Below are 13112 nucleotides of genomic sequence, written 5' to 3'. Positions count from 1 at the left end.
TCACGCCGTTGCGTAACAAGTTGTATCATTACCCACATACTCCCCCGCGTTCAGCTCACCTGAGACTGCATTGCAGCATTGACCATCGGGCGGCAGCACAGCGCCCAACTTCAGCCCAGGACGTTCTTGCACCATACCATTTTCCGACGTACAACAAGCGATAGAGATATATGTGCAATTGCAAGGACAAGCCGCGGCTCCTCCCACAATGTCTCCCAAACGATTGAAACTTGGTGGCGGCGCTACTGGGAACCCTGTTGCATTGTCCGGTACTGGTTCTGGGCCTGATACGAGGTAGAATGCGTCGTCTTCGAGACCAGAGGGAACGCTGGCCATGAGGCGCCGACGACTGGCGAAGGCGAAGAAGGAGTCTGTGCAGATGCTTTTGAAGATCGATGCCTTGGGGTTTTCTAACGTGTCCGCTATGCAGTGACAGTCCCCCGTGCATGGATTGCTATGTCCGGAACATGTTGCTCCGCATTTTGGCTGCGTTTTGAGACTGTCCAAAGCCTTTTGGGGGTCGGGCACGATGTTCTCGGGATCATTGAGTACTGCTGCGGAAAATTTGTCGGTTGCCTTCTGGCCACATGGTCCGGAACCCGATACCCCCATCTCGCCATCGAGGCGCTCGTCTGTCGTCAGGCATACATCCTCCCATGGGTCATCACCAGAATCGGTGGCATTCAACATGGATTCGTCACTACCTTCCGCCACTGCCGGTGGTTTCTGCCTCCGAACGGGTTCTTCGAATGAAAGCGATAATTGCTCGCGTGAGCCTAAATATGCACAGTCTAGATTAGCAAAAGCTCTATCAAGGCATTAAACCTCGAAAGTAAATCGAATATTGCTACAGTCATACTGTTGAGCGAAGAGTCGAGAGGGACGCGTCGCCGGGAGATTGAGGTCTTACCAACGCGATGAAACCCACCCCAGCCATCATCGGCTAAGGTCATGCAAGTCTGAATGATATCTACAGCCGCAGGAAGCATTTGCCTGAAGCTATAGGTGTCGTAGCCAAATCTTTCTCCGGGCGCAATGATGTTTTCGAGTACCATCTTACAATTTCCTATGACAATAACGGTGAGCCATGTGAAAGTCGACCACAGTGTGCCACCAAGGTAAAAATCATTTACCCAAATGCACCTCTATCGCAAGCAGTGTCCTGAAGGTCCAATCTACTGGTGCAATATCGTTTGGTCTGCTTAGGCCGTTATCTGAAATGAATGATCTCGTAATTGTCCCCGCGAGGAAGGACCCAGGTCTGCCAATCGCCTCATAACCAGGCCAGCCGTAAGCAAGGCGTTCAGCAAGTACGGCGCAGTCCATTGGTGAAGGTTTGCCGTGCCAAGCATTGCATGTTGCTGCTGGTGCTACGAGAGGCCATAACGTGGATTGCACGATGGAGAAAAAGATTATGTTCCACATACTCATGAGGGAGCACTAAAAGGCTGAGAGAGCTGTGACCGATGTCCTTTTCTTTGTCCAGAGAAGGTTGCTCTAGCACATTATATGACATCGTTGATCCGCAGCAAGATGTAAGAGATGTGCAAACCCTGCAATTACGCTCCACTTGGAAAGGTTATGACTTTTCACCCACGATGATTTCTCGGTATGCGGCTCTTACTACCTAGGTAATTTCCATAAAAAGATGTTGGAAAGAAGCAATGTTGGTCCTTCCTAACCACGAACAGCTAAGATGATCTTTGAAAACTCCGTCATTCGAGATCTCTTCGTACTATTTTATCTCCACGTCAGTCCGACGAACGTCAGACGGGCATCGACAACGACGAGTCGTACATTGAGTCTTTGATCACATGATCTAAATCCTTCGACAAGATCAAATCTGTGTTGCTGCTGCATGATCTCAAGTCGGGTAAATCGTCCGAAGTTGCGTGAGTAACAGACATGAACCTAATCGCTCTTTTGCGGATTGAGCGGCTAATGCATGCTGTTGGTTGGTGTTGGAAACGTAAAGTGGCCTTTTGGGAAAAGCGCATGTCGCGCATTAGTATTACCGCCGCAGGACGGGTACATATCCAATAGTAGCAGACATCTGACCTCGTTCATCTATGAGATCAGATTGTTGCCAGATGGCGGGTCTGACGCCTATCATAGAAATCTCAATGGCTCCAAAGGTTACTTCAAACACGGAGTTTGAAAAGCCTGTAGTCTGCCCCACGCCATTGACCCCATGTCTTTCAATGTTTCTGACCTCTGGAAGAACCCATCGAAAGATTTGGAGTTCCCCTTTTGCAAGTCATGGTCACCCTCAGATGATGGCTTCAGCACACAGAGTATGACAAATCTCCTGAGCCTAACAATGAATGCGAATGTGAATGTCAAATGAACCACAACCCGTTCAGCAGAGCGATTGAATATGTTGGCAGCCTCAGAGATCGCTGAAGATGCTAGCTTTGGTCGTCTTACACGTGCCAATGTATGTCAAGAAGCGACAGCATCTTAAGTAACAACGGCTTCCATTGTTCATCCATACACATGACCCAGCAAAGGCGAGGCAGGTCTAGCCTTGTTGACGATAGAACTCGCTTCTGTCAGCGTTTTGCAGACTGCGTTAGATGCGGTGAAAGTGCAGTGAAGAGTCGAGGCACAACATCGTAAGATATAATATCAGAACGGAAGAAGACTAGCTGGATGGCTGCTGTGGTCCCCTGACATCACAGGATTAGGTGTGAAGCAAAAAGTCGGTCACACAATGAAGAGTCGTTGAGCTGCGCGGAAGGGAGACTGTCGATTTGTTGGCATAACAGACTAGTCAACTATAGCTGAGCTATGTATTTGCTTGTGGATCTGCAACTCCTTCATCGAGTATGAAGTCCTTCACGTACCAAACCGAACGATTAGCGGTCTCACAAAAGCCATGAGGTTCACTAGCTTTTGCCCATGGTTTCTCGTTTCACGCTTAACCTTCAGCAGTAGACCGTAGTGACGAGTACGACCGTGACAGTGCTGTGTAGAGACAGCAACACGCACACCTTGCGGGTAAGCGATTGAAGTCCCTGAGTCTTTTCTTGCATCCTTTCTGACGAAGTTGTGACTAGATCTTAGTCACCTTCTCCTCGGCGTTCAGCTGTTTGCGCTGGGCAATTCAAGTGTATCATCTTCCTCCTCCTTTTCTTCCCTTTGAAGTCCATCTTCCTCCTTCTCCTCCTCCTCTACTTCCACTGTATGACCTTGCGCTTATCAGAGACGGTTGGGGTAGGAGGAGACCCAAGAGGGCGAGGTTTGGGAGAACTTGAGGGGGTCGTAGTCGGTACGCGCTGTTCCAGGGTCGTTATTGCTCAGTCACCTTCAGCTTTCTCTCTTTGAGGGGTACACTCCAGCCCATGGGTAGTCACTCTTGAGGCCCAGCATCGACCAGGAGCTTCGGCTCCAAAGATTGTCTGCTGCCCCGAACGCCGCCCTTGACCACGGTGTCTATGTCATTGAGGCCCTTGATCTTTTCCTAGCGCACTCTCATATGTGCTTCTAGACTCTTTCTCCGTTGCACGCAGTACCAATTTCAATTCGAGAAGGGTGTTAGCCAATCAGAGTCTCAGGTGGACTCATTCCAACCTATGCTCAGGCAGCGGATGTCAAGGGATCACAGGTCAGCAAGAGGATAGCTCGAGCCGTGAGGACAGTGAAAGTTGAGTCAGGAATCCGAGAGGCCGACACAGCGTCCATCGTGGCTTCTGTCGCCGCTGGTGCAGAGGTGAGAAGGATTTGGCATCAGGTCATTTTGCGCCATTGAAGGGGCTCAAATGTACGCGGACAAAATAATGGTAGTTGTCATTAATAGTGCGAAGAGTTTCGATGGCCTAGTCCGCATACTGGACTCTATCGTTGATTGTCCAGAGTGCAAGATATGGTGGTGGGTTGAGATTGAAATTTTGGTTCGATGGAGATTGCGACGCCGGAGATAAAACATTTCAAGCCTTAAATCCGTCCCCCCCGTCAGGCTTTCCAGAAACTTTTCAGATCATCGAGGCAGTTAGTATTTAGGCTGTAATGTGGGCGAAGAGTACGACAGCATCTTGTTCATACTACTCACTTCTAGCATGACACAGTTGATGAGCTGACCATTGAACCGCGACCTTCACGTCCACTCGCAGCCCTGACTCCTGGTGGCAAAAAATCTAAACCCACCACGTTCAATGGCAGTCTTGCAATATTTTGCATCTAATGGTGCGTTGACAGAAGTAACTACATTCATAAGAATCCCAGAGGAATATCAGAGAGTTGATCGCCCAATGACATGGCCTACGACTGCCATTCGTGCGGAGAGGTACATCCAAGCCCGAAATGCTTCCTAAAAGACGCTGCAAAACAACCGTCTGGTGCGATACCGGTCTTCCCCACCGTCCAACTCTGCCCCTCTCTCACTGGCCTGAAAATGACTCGCTCCATGTTCTCCCATCGCTCTCATCAACTTCTCCAGAAAGCTTGAAACCCTCGAAAGGCACCCCTTGCCCCAACAGACTTGCCGTGAACCAGCCTTCAAACTTCGTACAAGCTGCATCTCGGAAGTCGATTTGTCCGTCGTTGTCGTCATATTGGTCGGACTGGATCTCATTCTCGCCTATCTCCCGACGGTGCCACCTGAGACGAATTGTTCGGCCAATTGAGGTGGATTTGCTTTTTTTGGCCGCCTGCCTAGCAGATGCTTGGGGTCCGGCTTTGGGCTTCAATGGATGAGAGGCCGAGGCCGCGATGCGACGGTGTGGCTGCTACCTGGCTTGCTCTTCTTCGTCAATCTCCTCATCATCCTCATTATCTTCATCTTCGTCAACTTCGTCATCTTCATCATCGTGGGCTTCACTGGAGCTATCGTCTCGGGTTGCGCGCTCTTGGAGACAGTCGAGATCTGCATCTAGCAACATGATACCTTCAATGAAGCCGAAATCAAAGCTAGCGATCCAGCCATCAACTTTGCTCTGCAGGACGCTGAGACTCATCATTTAATCATCATGTCCGTATCCAAGCGCGTTTTCGCACGAGATGAGATACTCGCCCTAGGTGTGCTTGATGTCAAACGGCTCTTCCAAAGCTGAAGGCGAAATGGTTTTTGCAAAAGCTCGATGCTCTTGAATCTTCTCTTTCAACATATCTTTTCGAGCACTATCGCGCCGCTTAGCCTGATGGGAGTCAATATTCATGGCTGCTTAAGACACAGTCAATCGGTCACAACCAATGACGAGGATGCGATGAGGCTCATGGCTGCCGTTCTCCGTTGAACGTCCAAAGCAATCTGCAGCTACGTGCATCTTTGAACGACACTCTAGATTTCGCAATTCAAACGCGCAGGGTGCCTTGCTACGATCAATCGATTTTCCAACGGCAGTGAGGAGCAGGTTACATGTTAGTTTCGGATGTGTCGGTTTTTCTGCCTGCAGCGTCAAAGGATATGAGAAAAGCAGTAACGACGTAGTTCACAGTACAGTCCATCAAGACTGATGACGTAATGCGTCTTTCTCACTCAGATTGAGAAAGAATTCGCATGACCACAGATCTGGACGTGATAGAATATGTAAGAGGATCAGTCAATGGTATCAACAACAGCAAAGAACGCATTGATAGAAGATAACAGCTGAAGACATGTCCCGATTCAACGTCATGCACACGCGTAGATGTCTCTCAGACTGGTGAGATCGAGAACAATGAGGAAAAGAAGTTGAAAGGATGATGATGCATTCAATAGTACCGACTTTGTCCCCGCATGCCTACAGGAGCCCGATTGGGCAATGTCACTTGGATCATATCGTTACAGCCTGCTGGACTCTATGTCCATCTTCTCTCAAAGCATATGACAGCTACTCCTACAGCTTACACATGCCTTCAAGGATCATTGCTCGGCCAAGTCTCCGTGTTGTTCGCCCACGTTGTGCTATCACTTGGGCTTGCGGCCGGTGCGGGAGAATCATCATAATCATGCTCGAAAGCACTCGTGAGATTAGCATCCGCCAAGGTGAATGACGTGCCATTAGCAGTGACTGTACTGCCAGTGCCATTTTGAGCCTCCGAATACCCATCGAGGAGTCTCCGCGGAGGAGGACGACTATGTGAGGCGCCACCTACTGGACACTTGTTGACGTCGCCTCTGTGGGCTGCGGCGATGGATGCTTGACAGGTGTCAGCGGCATTGCCGTCGAATGCTGGCTGGTAGTAGGTGTCGATGGTGATTTGAGGGTCGAGGTCGATCTCATCGCGTTTCCATCTTCTGGCGGTGACTACATGACCTATCGGTAAAGAAGCGTCAATATTAAAATTGCCAAACAGAGAGACGGGATATGCAGATGACGAGGCAGACTCACCTCTCGCCCATCCTCCTTTTGACCTCGAGAACGGACCCGGGTTCACCACGCATCTGTTGATCAACTGTATCGCAACGCCGGCCAAGGCTTGCCACGAGGCCGTTTGATGCTTTCCGCTGCGAATGCTTACAGCACAATTGCCGGACGTCTTAATAATCGGTGACGACGGGTCAAGCGTTGCGTCTCCTTCGACAGGGAATTCAAAGAGAGCCTGATCGCAAGAAGCCTCACCTGGAGAGCCCATGCGACTAACACAGTGGTAGTCTACGTTGGAAGGTTGTGGTGTCGTAGGCGCTAGAGGAAACTCCCACCAGCGGGGTGTGTGAACGCCTTCCAAACGCCTCACCCAGTATGGCGATACGCTTGAATAGGTGCGATAAACAGACGCGTCGCCAGTAGCTACATATTTCTGGTTCAAGCTAAGAGAGCAACATCAGCAAGTGAAAATGGCAACCTGACATTTATGAGGATACTGACAAAACTTGAAAGCCCTGGGCGATGGCCCAGTCCGTAGATGTCTTTTCGTGTTTTGGGTCCGGGCCACTGACTGTGATCAAAAGATGATTACGTACATCTGTCTACGTTAGCTTTTTCTTGACAGATTACAGCCTCATGTTGCTATCACGAATGATGCACTGCGCTAGCTAAGGCTCCTGGGTTGTGTCGAGTAGCTTCTCTACAATAGGATCGATAAATCGGCAGAAAGACGGAGACACTTACCCAGGGTAGATCCCCTTGTACCCGCTGGCAAGCTGGGTGGCTGGTTCGAGGAAGACGCTCCGCCCCCCGCTGCGGAAGATATCGGTTCCAGTGGCGTCATGTGTTCCCATGTATTGAACAAACCAAGAGTGGCCCACCCACCGACAGAAGCGGGCTCGACACATTGACTGATGACATGAGACGCTGCTGCTTTGATGTTGGGAAATGTCGACCACTCCTCAGAGGTACCGTCTTGGTCAGAGTGTCCATCAAGGTCAATAGTGATAATGCAGGTAGGATTCGCGTTGTCGTCCTTATACTCTAGTGGCACTTGAAGCTGATTGTCGCTACCGGCTTGAGGAAAGTGTCGAAAGTTCCATGGTCCAGTATCACTCGGTATCTTGGCAAAGGCCGTTGCACAGGCTGGGGGTAATGGGTAGCCATAGTTGGCACTACAACCTGACATGTCCGTGGTGACATCGAGGTTGGGCCCGGCAAACGAGATTCGGTCGATGAGTGACATGATGACGAGTACTGTGAGAGTCTGAACGAATTGACTTCTCGAGTCCCTGGCTAGGTCAATAGATACGTATCTCAATGCACCCCTCTGCTTATATGTCCGATGTTTAGAGCCTTCGATTTGGTACGCAGCACTTGAAACTACCTCAGCCGGCTCGTCTGTTGCGATACAACCGTAGCGTTAGATTTATTACGCTTTTCGCATTGCGATTGCTTGAGCGACAAAGGGCGGGACGTCCCCAAAAAGGCCCCTTGCTGATTAAGAAAAACAGCTCGCTGAAGATGAAGTCGCAAATCGGACCAAGGCGGCGTTGGCAACATATCGTGGGACTGTCAGTCGCTAGACGGCATAGCAAGTCCGTCAAGATCGTACTAATGCAAGGGGAGCGTTGGATAAAATCTATTCGAAACACCTAAGCGAGGTGAACAAATCTATCACACCCATATGATGGCCGCATTTGAGACACTAGTCAAAATGACGCTTGAGTACTAGCCATTTAAGCTATGTGACTTTGCATCTGATGAAGGACTTGGCTTGAACTATCCCGCAGATCGAAGTGAGGCGGAATCTGCCCAGTCGCAAGCGATACTTGCATCCCTGTCGAAAGAGTACCTTTGATTCCATAGATCAATCCTCGCCTTTCCAGCGGCAAGCACCGGCAAAAATAGACCAAGATCCAACATGCATGACAGCATACCTTTGCAAGGAGTCCTTCCAGCGAAAGTGGGGTTTTTGTAAAGGAGTCCTCTGTTCACACGAACATCATGAACTTTCAACACTGATGTATATGCCTCACGAAAATCGATGACTCTACAGCGACGTCTCCAGTTTCGTGACCTGACATCGATTATACGAGGCGAGCGGGGGTTGGGATGGTAAACGAGAAAACTCTTGCGCCATCCCTCTCCTCAAGGCCCAAAATGACTCCGCCAAAAAAACTTCTCGTCCATCCAACGCACATCAATACCAAGGCTACGATTCCCGTCAACGTGGGACCATCCCAATCTCCCCCCTCCCCCTCCCCCACAGCCCACGCCAACACCCTCCACGCTCACATCAAATAGAAGCTGTCCAACAGCAGCCTCTCCACGCTGTCTGCTGGAAATCCTCTCCACGCTGTCTGTTGGAGATTCTCTCCACGCAGTCTGTTGGCAACAAACGACGCGGGATGAATACATTACCCGTGCTTCTTGTTCTAGTGCGCTTGAAAGTGCGGCTGTCGTTAGGACTAGGTTGAAGCCGCGTAGTGGGCAGTGCCCTTGGTGAAACGTGACCATTGACGCGCAATTATGCGCGACCGGGGGAGGGGGGTTAGGGGGGTTAGGGGGGGTGCGCTGTTTGCAGGCTCTGTGTAATACTTGGGGAAAGGCTTGAGGTAGGGATGGATGGAGGGAAGGAGGGAGAAAGGTCGATGTAGATGTATGATGTGGGAGGCTGAGGTATCGCGCGTTGAAAGGAGAGATGTGGGGGGAGGGGGGACTCATCATGTTCTGTTTGGTAGTGGGGGCATAGACAAACACTAGTAGTAGTAAAGGACTACACAACACTGCTTCCCCTGCATCGATCCAGCGCAGCAAACCACGCTTCGACGACAAACAAGTACGCGTTTGGCAGAGGATGAAATTGCATCATACGTGAAACTTCAATGGCTCTCGCAACGAGGATTGCATGTGTAGGAAACGGTTGAAGGCATGAGTGAGTGCATTTAGACCCGATCTTTAATCCAATCGGATTTTATATATTTCTTTCATTTATGCCTGGCTGATGAGCTCTATCAAGACAACCATTCAAGGCGCCCAGTAGGACGCGGGACCTTATGTGTTTGAAGTGATGGGGAGATGAGCGTAGAAGCTGCACCATTGTAGCGTCTTCATCGTTCACCTCAAGCCAGCCTGTCGTGTTCCTCATATCCTAGCGCGGGGCCGGGGTTGCTTTGTCATTGTTGAACCGCATCATTTGATATATTCTTGTATTCAGGAGCTTGATTCCATCTCAATGATAGGTCTGTGCGGATGTAGTCTCGTCAAGTACGCTCGTACTTGAATTTCTGTATTGGATCTTCTGGACTGGATATTCTGTGTCGCATGTTCTGCATAGGATATCGACTCGTGCTGGGGAAATCCATTGAATGGGTGAGGTCCCAGGCCTCACCCATTACTTATCTCTATCGGCGCCGAGCACAGCACTTTTGTTGTGTCGTGTGGAAGGCAGTTATCGATTGGGCTTTCCGCAATTCGGCGCCGAACACAGCACATGTGTTGTGTCGTGTGGAAGGCCTCTCTCGAAAGCCTATCAATGCACGACGAGGTGGGTATCGTCATGATTGGCGAAAGCTGCAGCCAGTTGAGGTCATATTCATCTCAGTGGTAGGTAGTAGCAAATACTCAAATGAGAACTTTGAGGGCTGAAGTGGGGAAATGTTCACATGTGAACAGCAGTTGGACATGGGTTAGTCGATCCTAAGCGACAGGATAGTTCCGTTATAAAGTGCACACCAGCATGCCGTCAGGTGAAGGCAGGCCGATTGATATGTTGGTCATTGGATGTGGATTTTCCGCGGCAACGCAGCTGAAAGTAAAAATGTTGGTGGGGGTGGTGGCCAAGGGAAGAGTTCTCTTTTCTTCTTATTCGTCTTTCACTCTGGAATTGGTTTGTCCGAAGCTGGAGTGAGATGATTCGTATAGTGAAGTGATATGTTGTGGATGTAGGACAAGACTCTTTTGGGTAGAGAAAAAGTCGGTATGCCGTCAATGTCGAGTAAAAGCGAGCTGTATGGATGTGTGACGCCTAACAAAGGATGATTTTCACGCCAGGTCGTACTCATAACCGCAGCAGGTGTCCGTTGATGGGCAAGTCAATCGTGATGAAGATCGTCGACAGTAGATGAATTCATGCATCGATGTCCATCAGTAATGACAAATGTGTTTGCACTTGATTCAAAGGCAGGGAGGAGGATGGCACATCCCTCTCTCAACAAAATGGTGTTGAGAGAGGGATGAAGAAGAAAGAAAGTGTTGGGGAGTGAAGGGTCTTTAAATATTCACTTCTTCGTGACGTAGATTTTGTGGCGCTCATTGTGCGTGACTCATTGGTGGAGAAAATTCTTTTACCTCCAAGCCTTCCAGCCACTCCAAAGTGGCTGGATCGAGAGATTCATGAATCCTATCTTGTTAGCATGTGAGAATGTAGACGCAAAGTCTTTCAATGGGTGTCGCTTGCGGGTGTTGGGCGAAGTAAATGATGACCAGTCAACTGATAGATTGCGATACCTGAACATGGGCAGATAATATCGTGATCATCAACAGAACGCTGAGCTCAAGATGTCGAATGCCACAACCAACGAATTCAGTGCCGAAATCCGCCATTGGCGGACGGTAACGCCGTCAGCAGTGGGGTTCCTCTACACATCAGTGACGAATTTTCGAGCTTCCCCATGACTGGAGTCTTGCATAGTGGATTTGAAAGACGCCGTGGCTTGCCCTCCCCGTCGCCAAAAGTCTACTATTGTCAACTCAATACGTTCTATTCACAATAGATGACCAATAGAAGATTTAATAGGGCAAAAGTTGGCTCGATTCAGGCATTTTCTTGACATTTCAGTCACTTCTTTGTGTCTAAAGTCAGTCATTGGTCTCGTAACAAGCCTTGTCAGCCTTCTTCTGTCTTTCTATCACCACGCAACATCCTTGCAAGGCATCTTTCTCGACGACACCATCCAAAGTTGTCCCATACGCATGAATGTAGGCATTTAGCTGGCACAATTTACTCAGGTCGTGATTTTTTCTGCCGGAACTTGGTTCCACTCATTGTTCTTTCGGCACACAATAGCCACACGGCTATCTGGTCCGATGATACATTCCCTTCGCAGAGAATTTTGAAGTCAGACTCCAAGCCCTATACGCTAAGTTGTGGATGCTACGGCTAAGGCTTCTCTATTGTGGGACTTTGCACTCTGTGTGCCGGCTCATGACTCAACGCCTTGGCGTCGTTTTTCAACTATAAAAGCTGGCTTTTCCACTCTTTGATTTCTTTCCACCCACGTTTAAGGACTTTGATTTATTCTTACTTCATCAAATCTCAGTAGTCAATCAGTTGAATTGCCACAATTGACGACAATTCCTCCAATCATGAATATTCCAGAGTACTCTATGCTTCCCATGCCGCCAGCAATCTCTGCCTCCCAACGCTCCTCGCGTCGTAAGATAAATTCTAGTGAGGTACGATGTTCTTGAAGCTCTTTTGTTGTCTGTTATAAGGCATTTTGCCCTTCCACTTACACCATGTGCGGGTTATTACCGAATTCCTACCGCCTGCGCAATACCGCTTGCAAAATCTCTCTTTGCATGATCTGGTTTTACAGTACCTTTCTTCAGCCAGATATTGGAACTTTGAAAGCAGCATTATCAGCATAGTTTCAAACATATGCTCTCTTTCTGTGTGTTCCTGACGTCTCTCGCTACTTTCAATACAAAAAGGGGCCGAGTAAAGGATGTGAAACGAGGGAGTGAGCCTGCTATTGATAGATTGCAATGGACTTGCGTCTACCGCATTCGTCTCCTTGAATATGGCGTCCGCTACATTCATCTCCTTGGTCATATTGCGTCTGCTGCGTTACACCCCTGGTCGTATGATGTCTGCTGTATTCACCCTTTGATCATATGAAGGAGCATTGACGAAACATGAGTAGGAAGTAGCGACCTCAAGCGGCTCCGTGATCGTCACGTCGACCGAAGAATATAGATCAGGGTGGCCAAAACTTCAGAGTCTTCCGCTACAAACTAGTAAGAGATACGTACGGTGAAGACGCGTCAGGGCTCACTATGTACTAGTACCGGTAAGGCAGGATGACGTAAAACATCAGAAGCTCTGGGATCTGTTGCCCCATCTTGCTTGGACTCTGATGCAACACGGCGTGAAAGGAGGCACGGCGTTGGTTAAACGCTTTGCCCCTGACGATAAGCCAGATGATACAGCAACAGTCCTGGTTTCGACCACAAAGCTCGAGAATCAAGACTGGGCGCCCGCCATAGCCGCGATGGCAGAGGTTCTCATTGAAAACCAGCTTGGCGAGAAGACGATTGTCGAAATTCTCGACGACAGGGCTGAAGAATATTTTTTCCCTGCGCGAACAGATACTGAGACGCAGTCCAAGTTCCGGGAAGAATGGCCCAGCAACATTGAACCTCAGATGCTTGAATACCTAGGAAATGGCCCTGAGTGGGAGACGCTCACCGTTCTAAATAGGGGCCGAACTAAGGAGGACTCGCATCTTACAGTCACTGTAGGAATCACCAAAAAAGCGTCTCATTCATGGCAGATCGAGAAATACAATTACCTGGTAAATATGCTCGACAGCTATAACGTGGGGTTCGCTTTTAAGCAATCGGATCTTGATCGCCCGAGTCGCTCTGGATAGAATCAATTTGCAAAGCGAGTCAACGTTTCATTTCTGAGGTGCAAGTATGGCTTGTCCATTTCTCAGAATGGGCAGTGAGAGCCATTGGGAAGGACGACACATTCATTTATCAGATGCGAGTATGGCTTTTCAATTGACCAGAACGTGCAATGAGAGCTTTTGAGAG

The 13112-nt window shown here is 49.2% G+C and overlaps 4 protein-coding genes across 4 annotated transcripts; 1 reads left to right on the top strand and 3 right to left on the bottom strand.

Annotated features, from left to right (window-relative positions):
• On the bottom strand, window positions 1–953 carry KY384_005098 (uncharacterized protein; the record flags this gene model as incomplete). Its single annotated transcript, XM_044813600.1, has 2 exons — window positions 1–743; window positions 911–953. 2 exons carry the CDS (start codon window positions 951–953, stop codon window positions 1–3), a joined length of 786 nt encoding a protein of 261 aa, XP_044669878.1.
• A 3774-nt stretch (window positions 954–4727) lies between these two features.
• KY384_005097 (uncharacterized protein) lies at window positions 4728–5156 on the bottom strand (the record flags this gene model as incomplete). Its single annotated transcript, XM_044813599.1, has 2 exons — window positions 4728–4944; window positions 5035–5156. 2 exons carry the CDS (start codon window positions 5154–5156, stop codon window positions 4728–4730), a joined length of 339 nt encoding a protein of 112 aa, XP_044669877.1.
• A 679-nt stretch (window positions 5157–5835) lies between these two features.
• On the bottom strand, window positions 5836–7533 carry KY384_005096 (uncharacterized protein; the record flags this gene model as incomplete). The annotated part of the gene is made up of 2 exons (XM_044813598.1): window positions 5836–6641; window positions 7173–7533. 2 exons carry the CDS (start codon window positions 7531–7533, stop codon window positions 5836–5838), a joined length of 1167 nt encoding a protein of 388 aa, XP_044669876.1.
• A 4676-nt stretch (window positions 7534–12209) lies between these two features.
• On the top strand, window positions 12210–12946 carry KY384_005095 (uncharacterized protein; the record flags this gene model as incomplete). Its single annotated transcript, XM_044813597.1, has 2 exons — window positions 12210–12213; window positions 12360–12946. 2 exons carry the CDS (start codon window positions 12210–12212, stop codon window positions 12944–12946), a joined length of 591 nt encoding a protein of 196 aa, XP_044669875.1.
• Between the last annotated feature and the right edge of the window lie 166 nt (window positions 12947–13112).

This window comes from Bacidia gigantensis (genome assembly GCF_019456465.1).
Source record: "Bacidia gigantensis strain McMullin 20006 chromosome Unknown contig_244, whole genome shotgun sequence".
Classification (NCBI taxonomy): domain Eukaryota; kingdom Fungi; phylum Ascomycota; class Lecanoromycetes; order Lecanorales; family Ramalinaceae; genus Bacidia; species Bacidia gigantensis.
The sequence above is the reverse complement of the archived record's forward strand: the minus strand, read 5'-3'. Positions and strand labels throughout refer to the sequence as shown.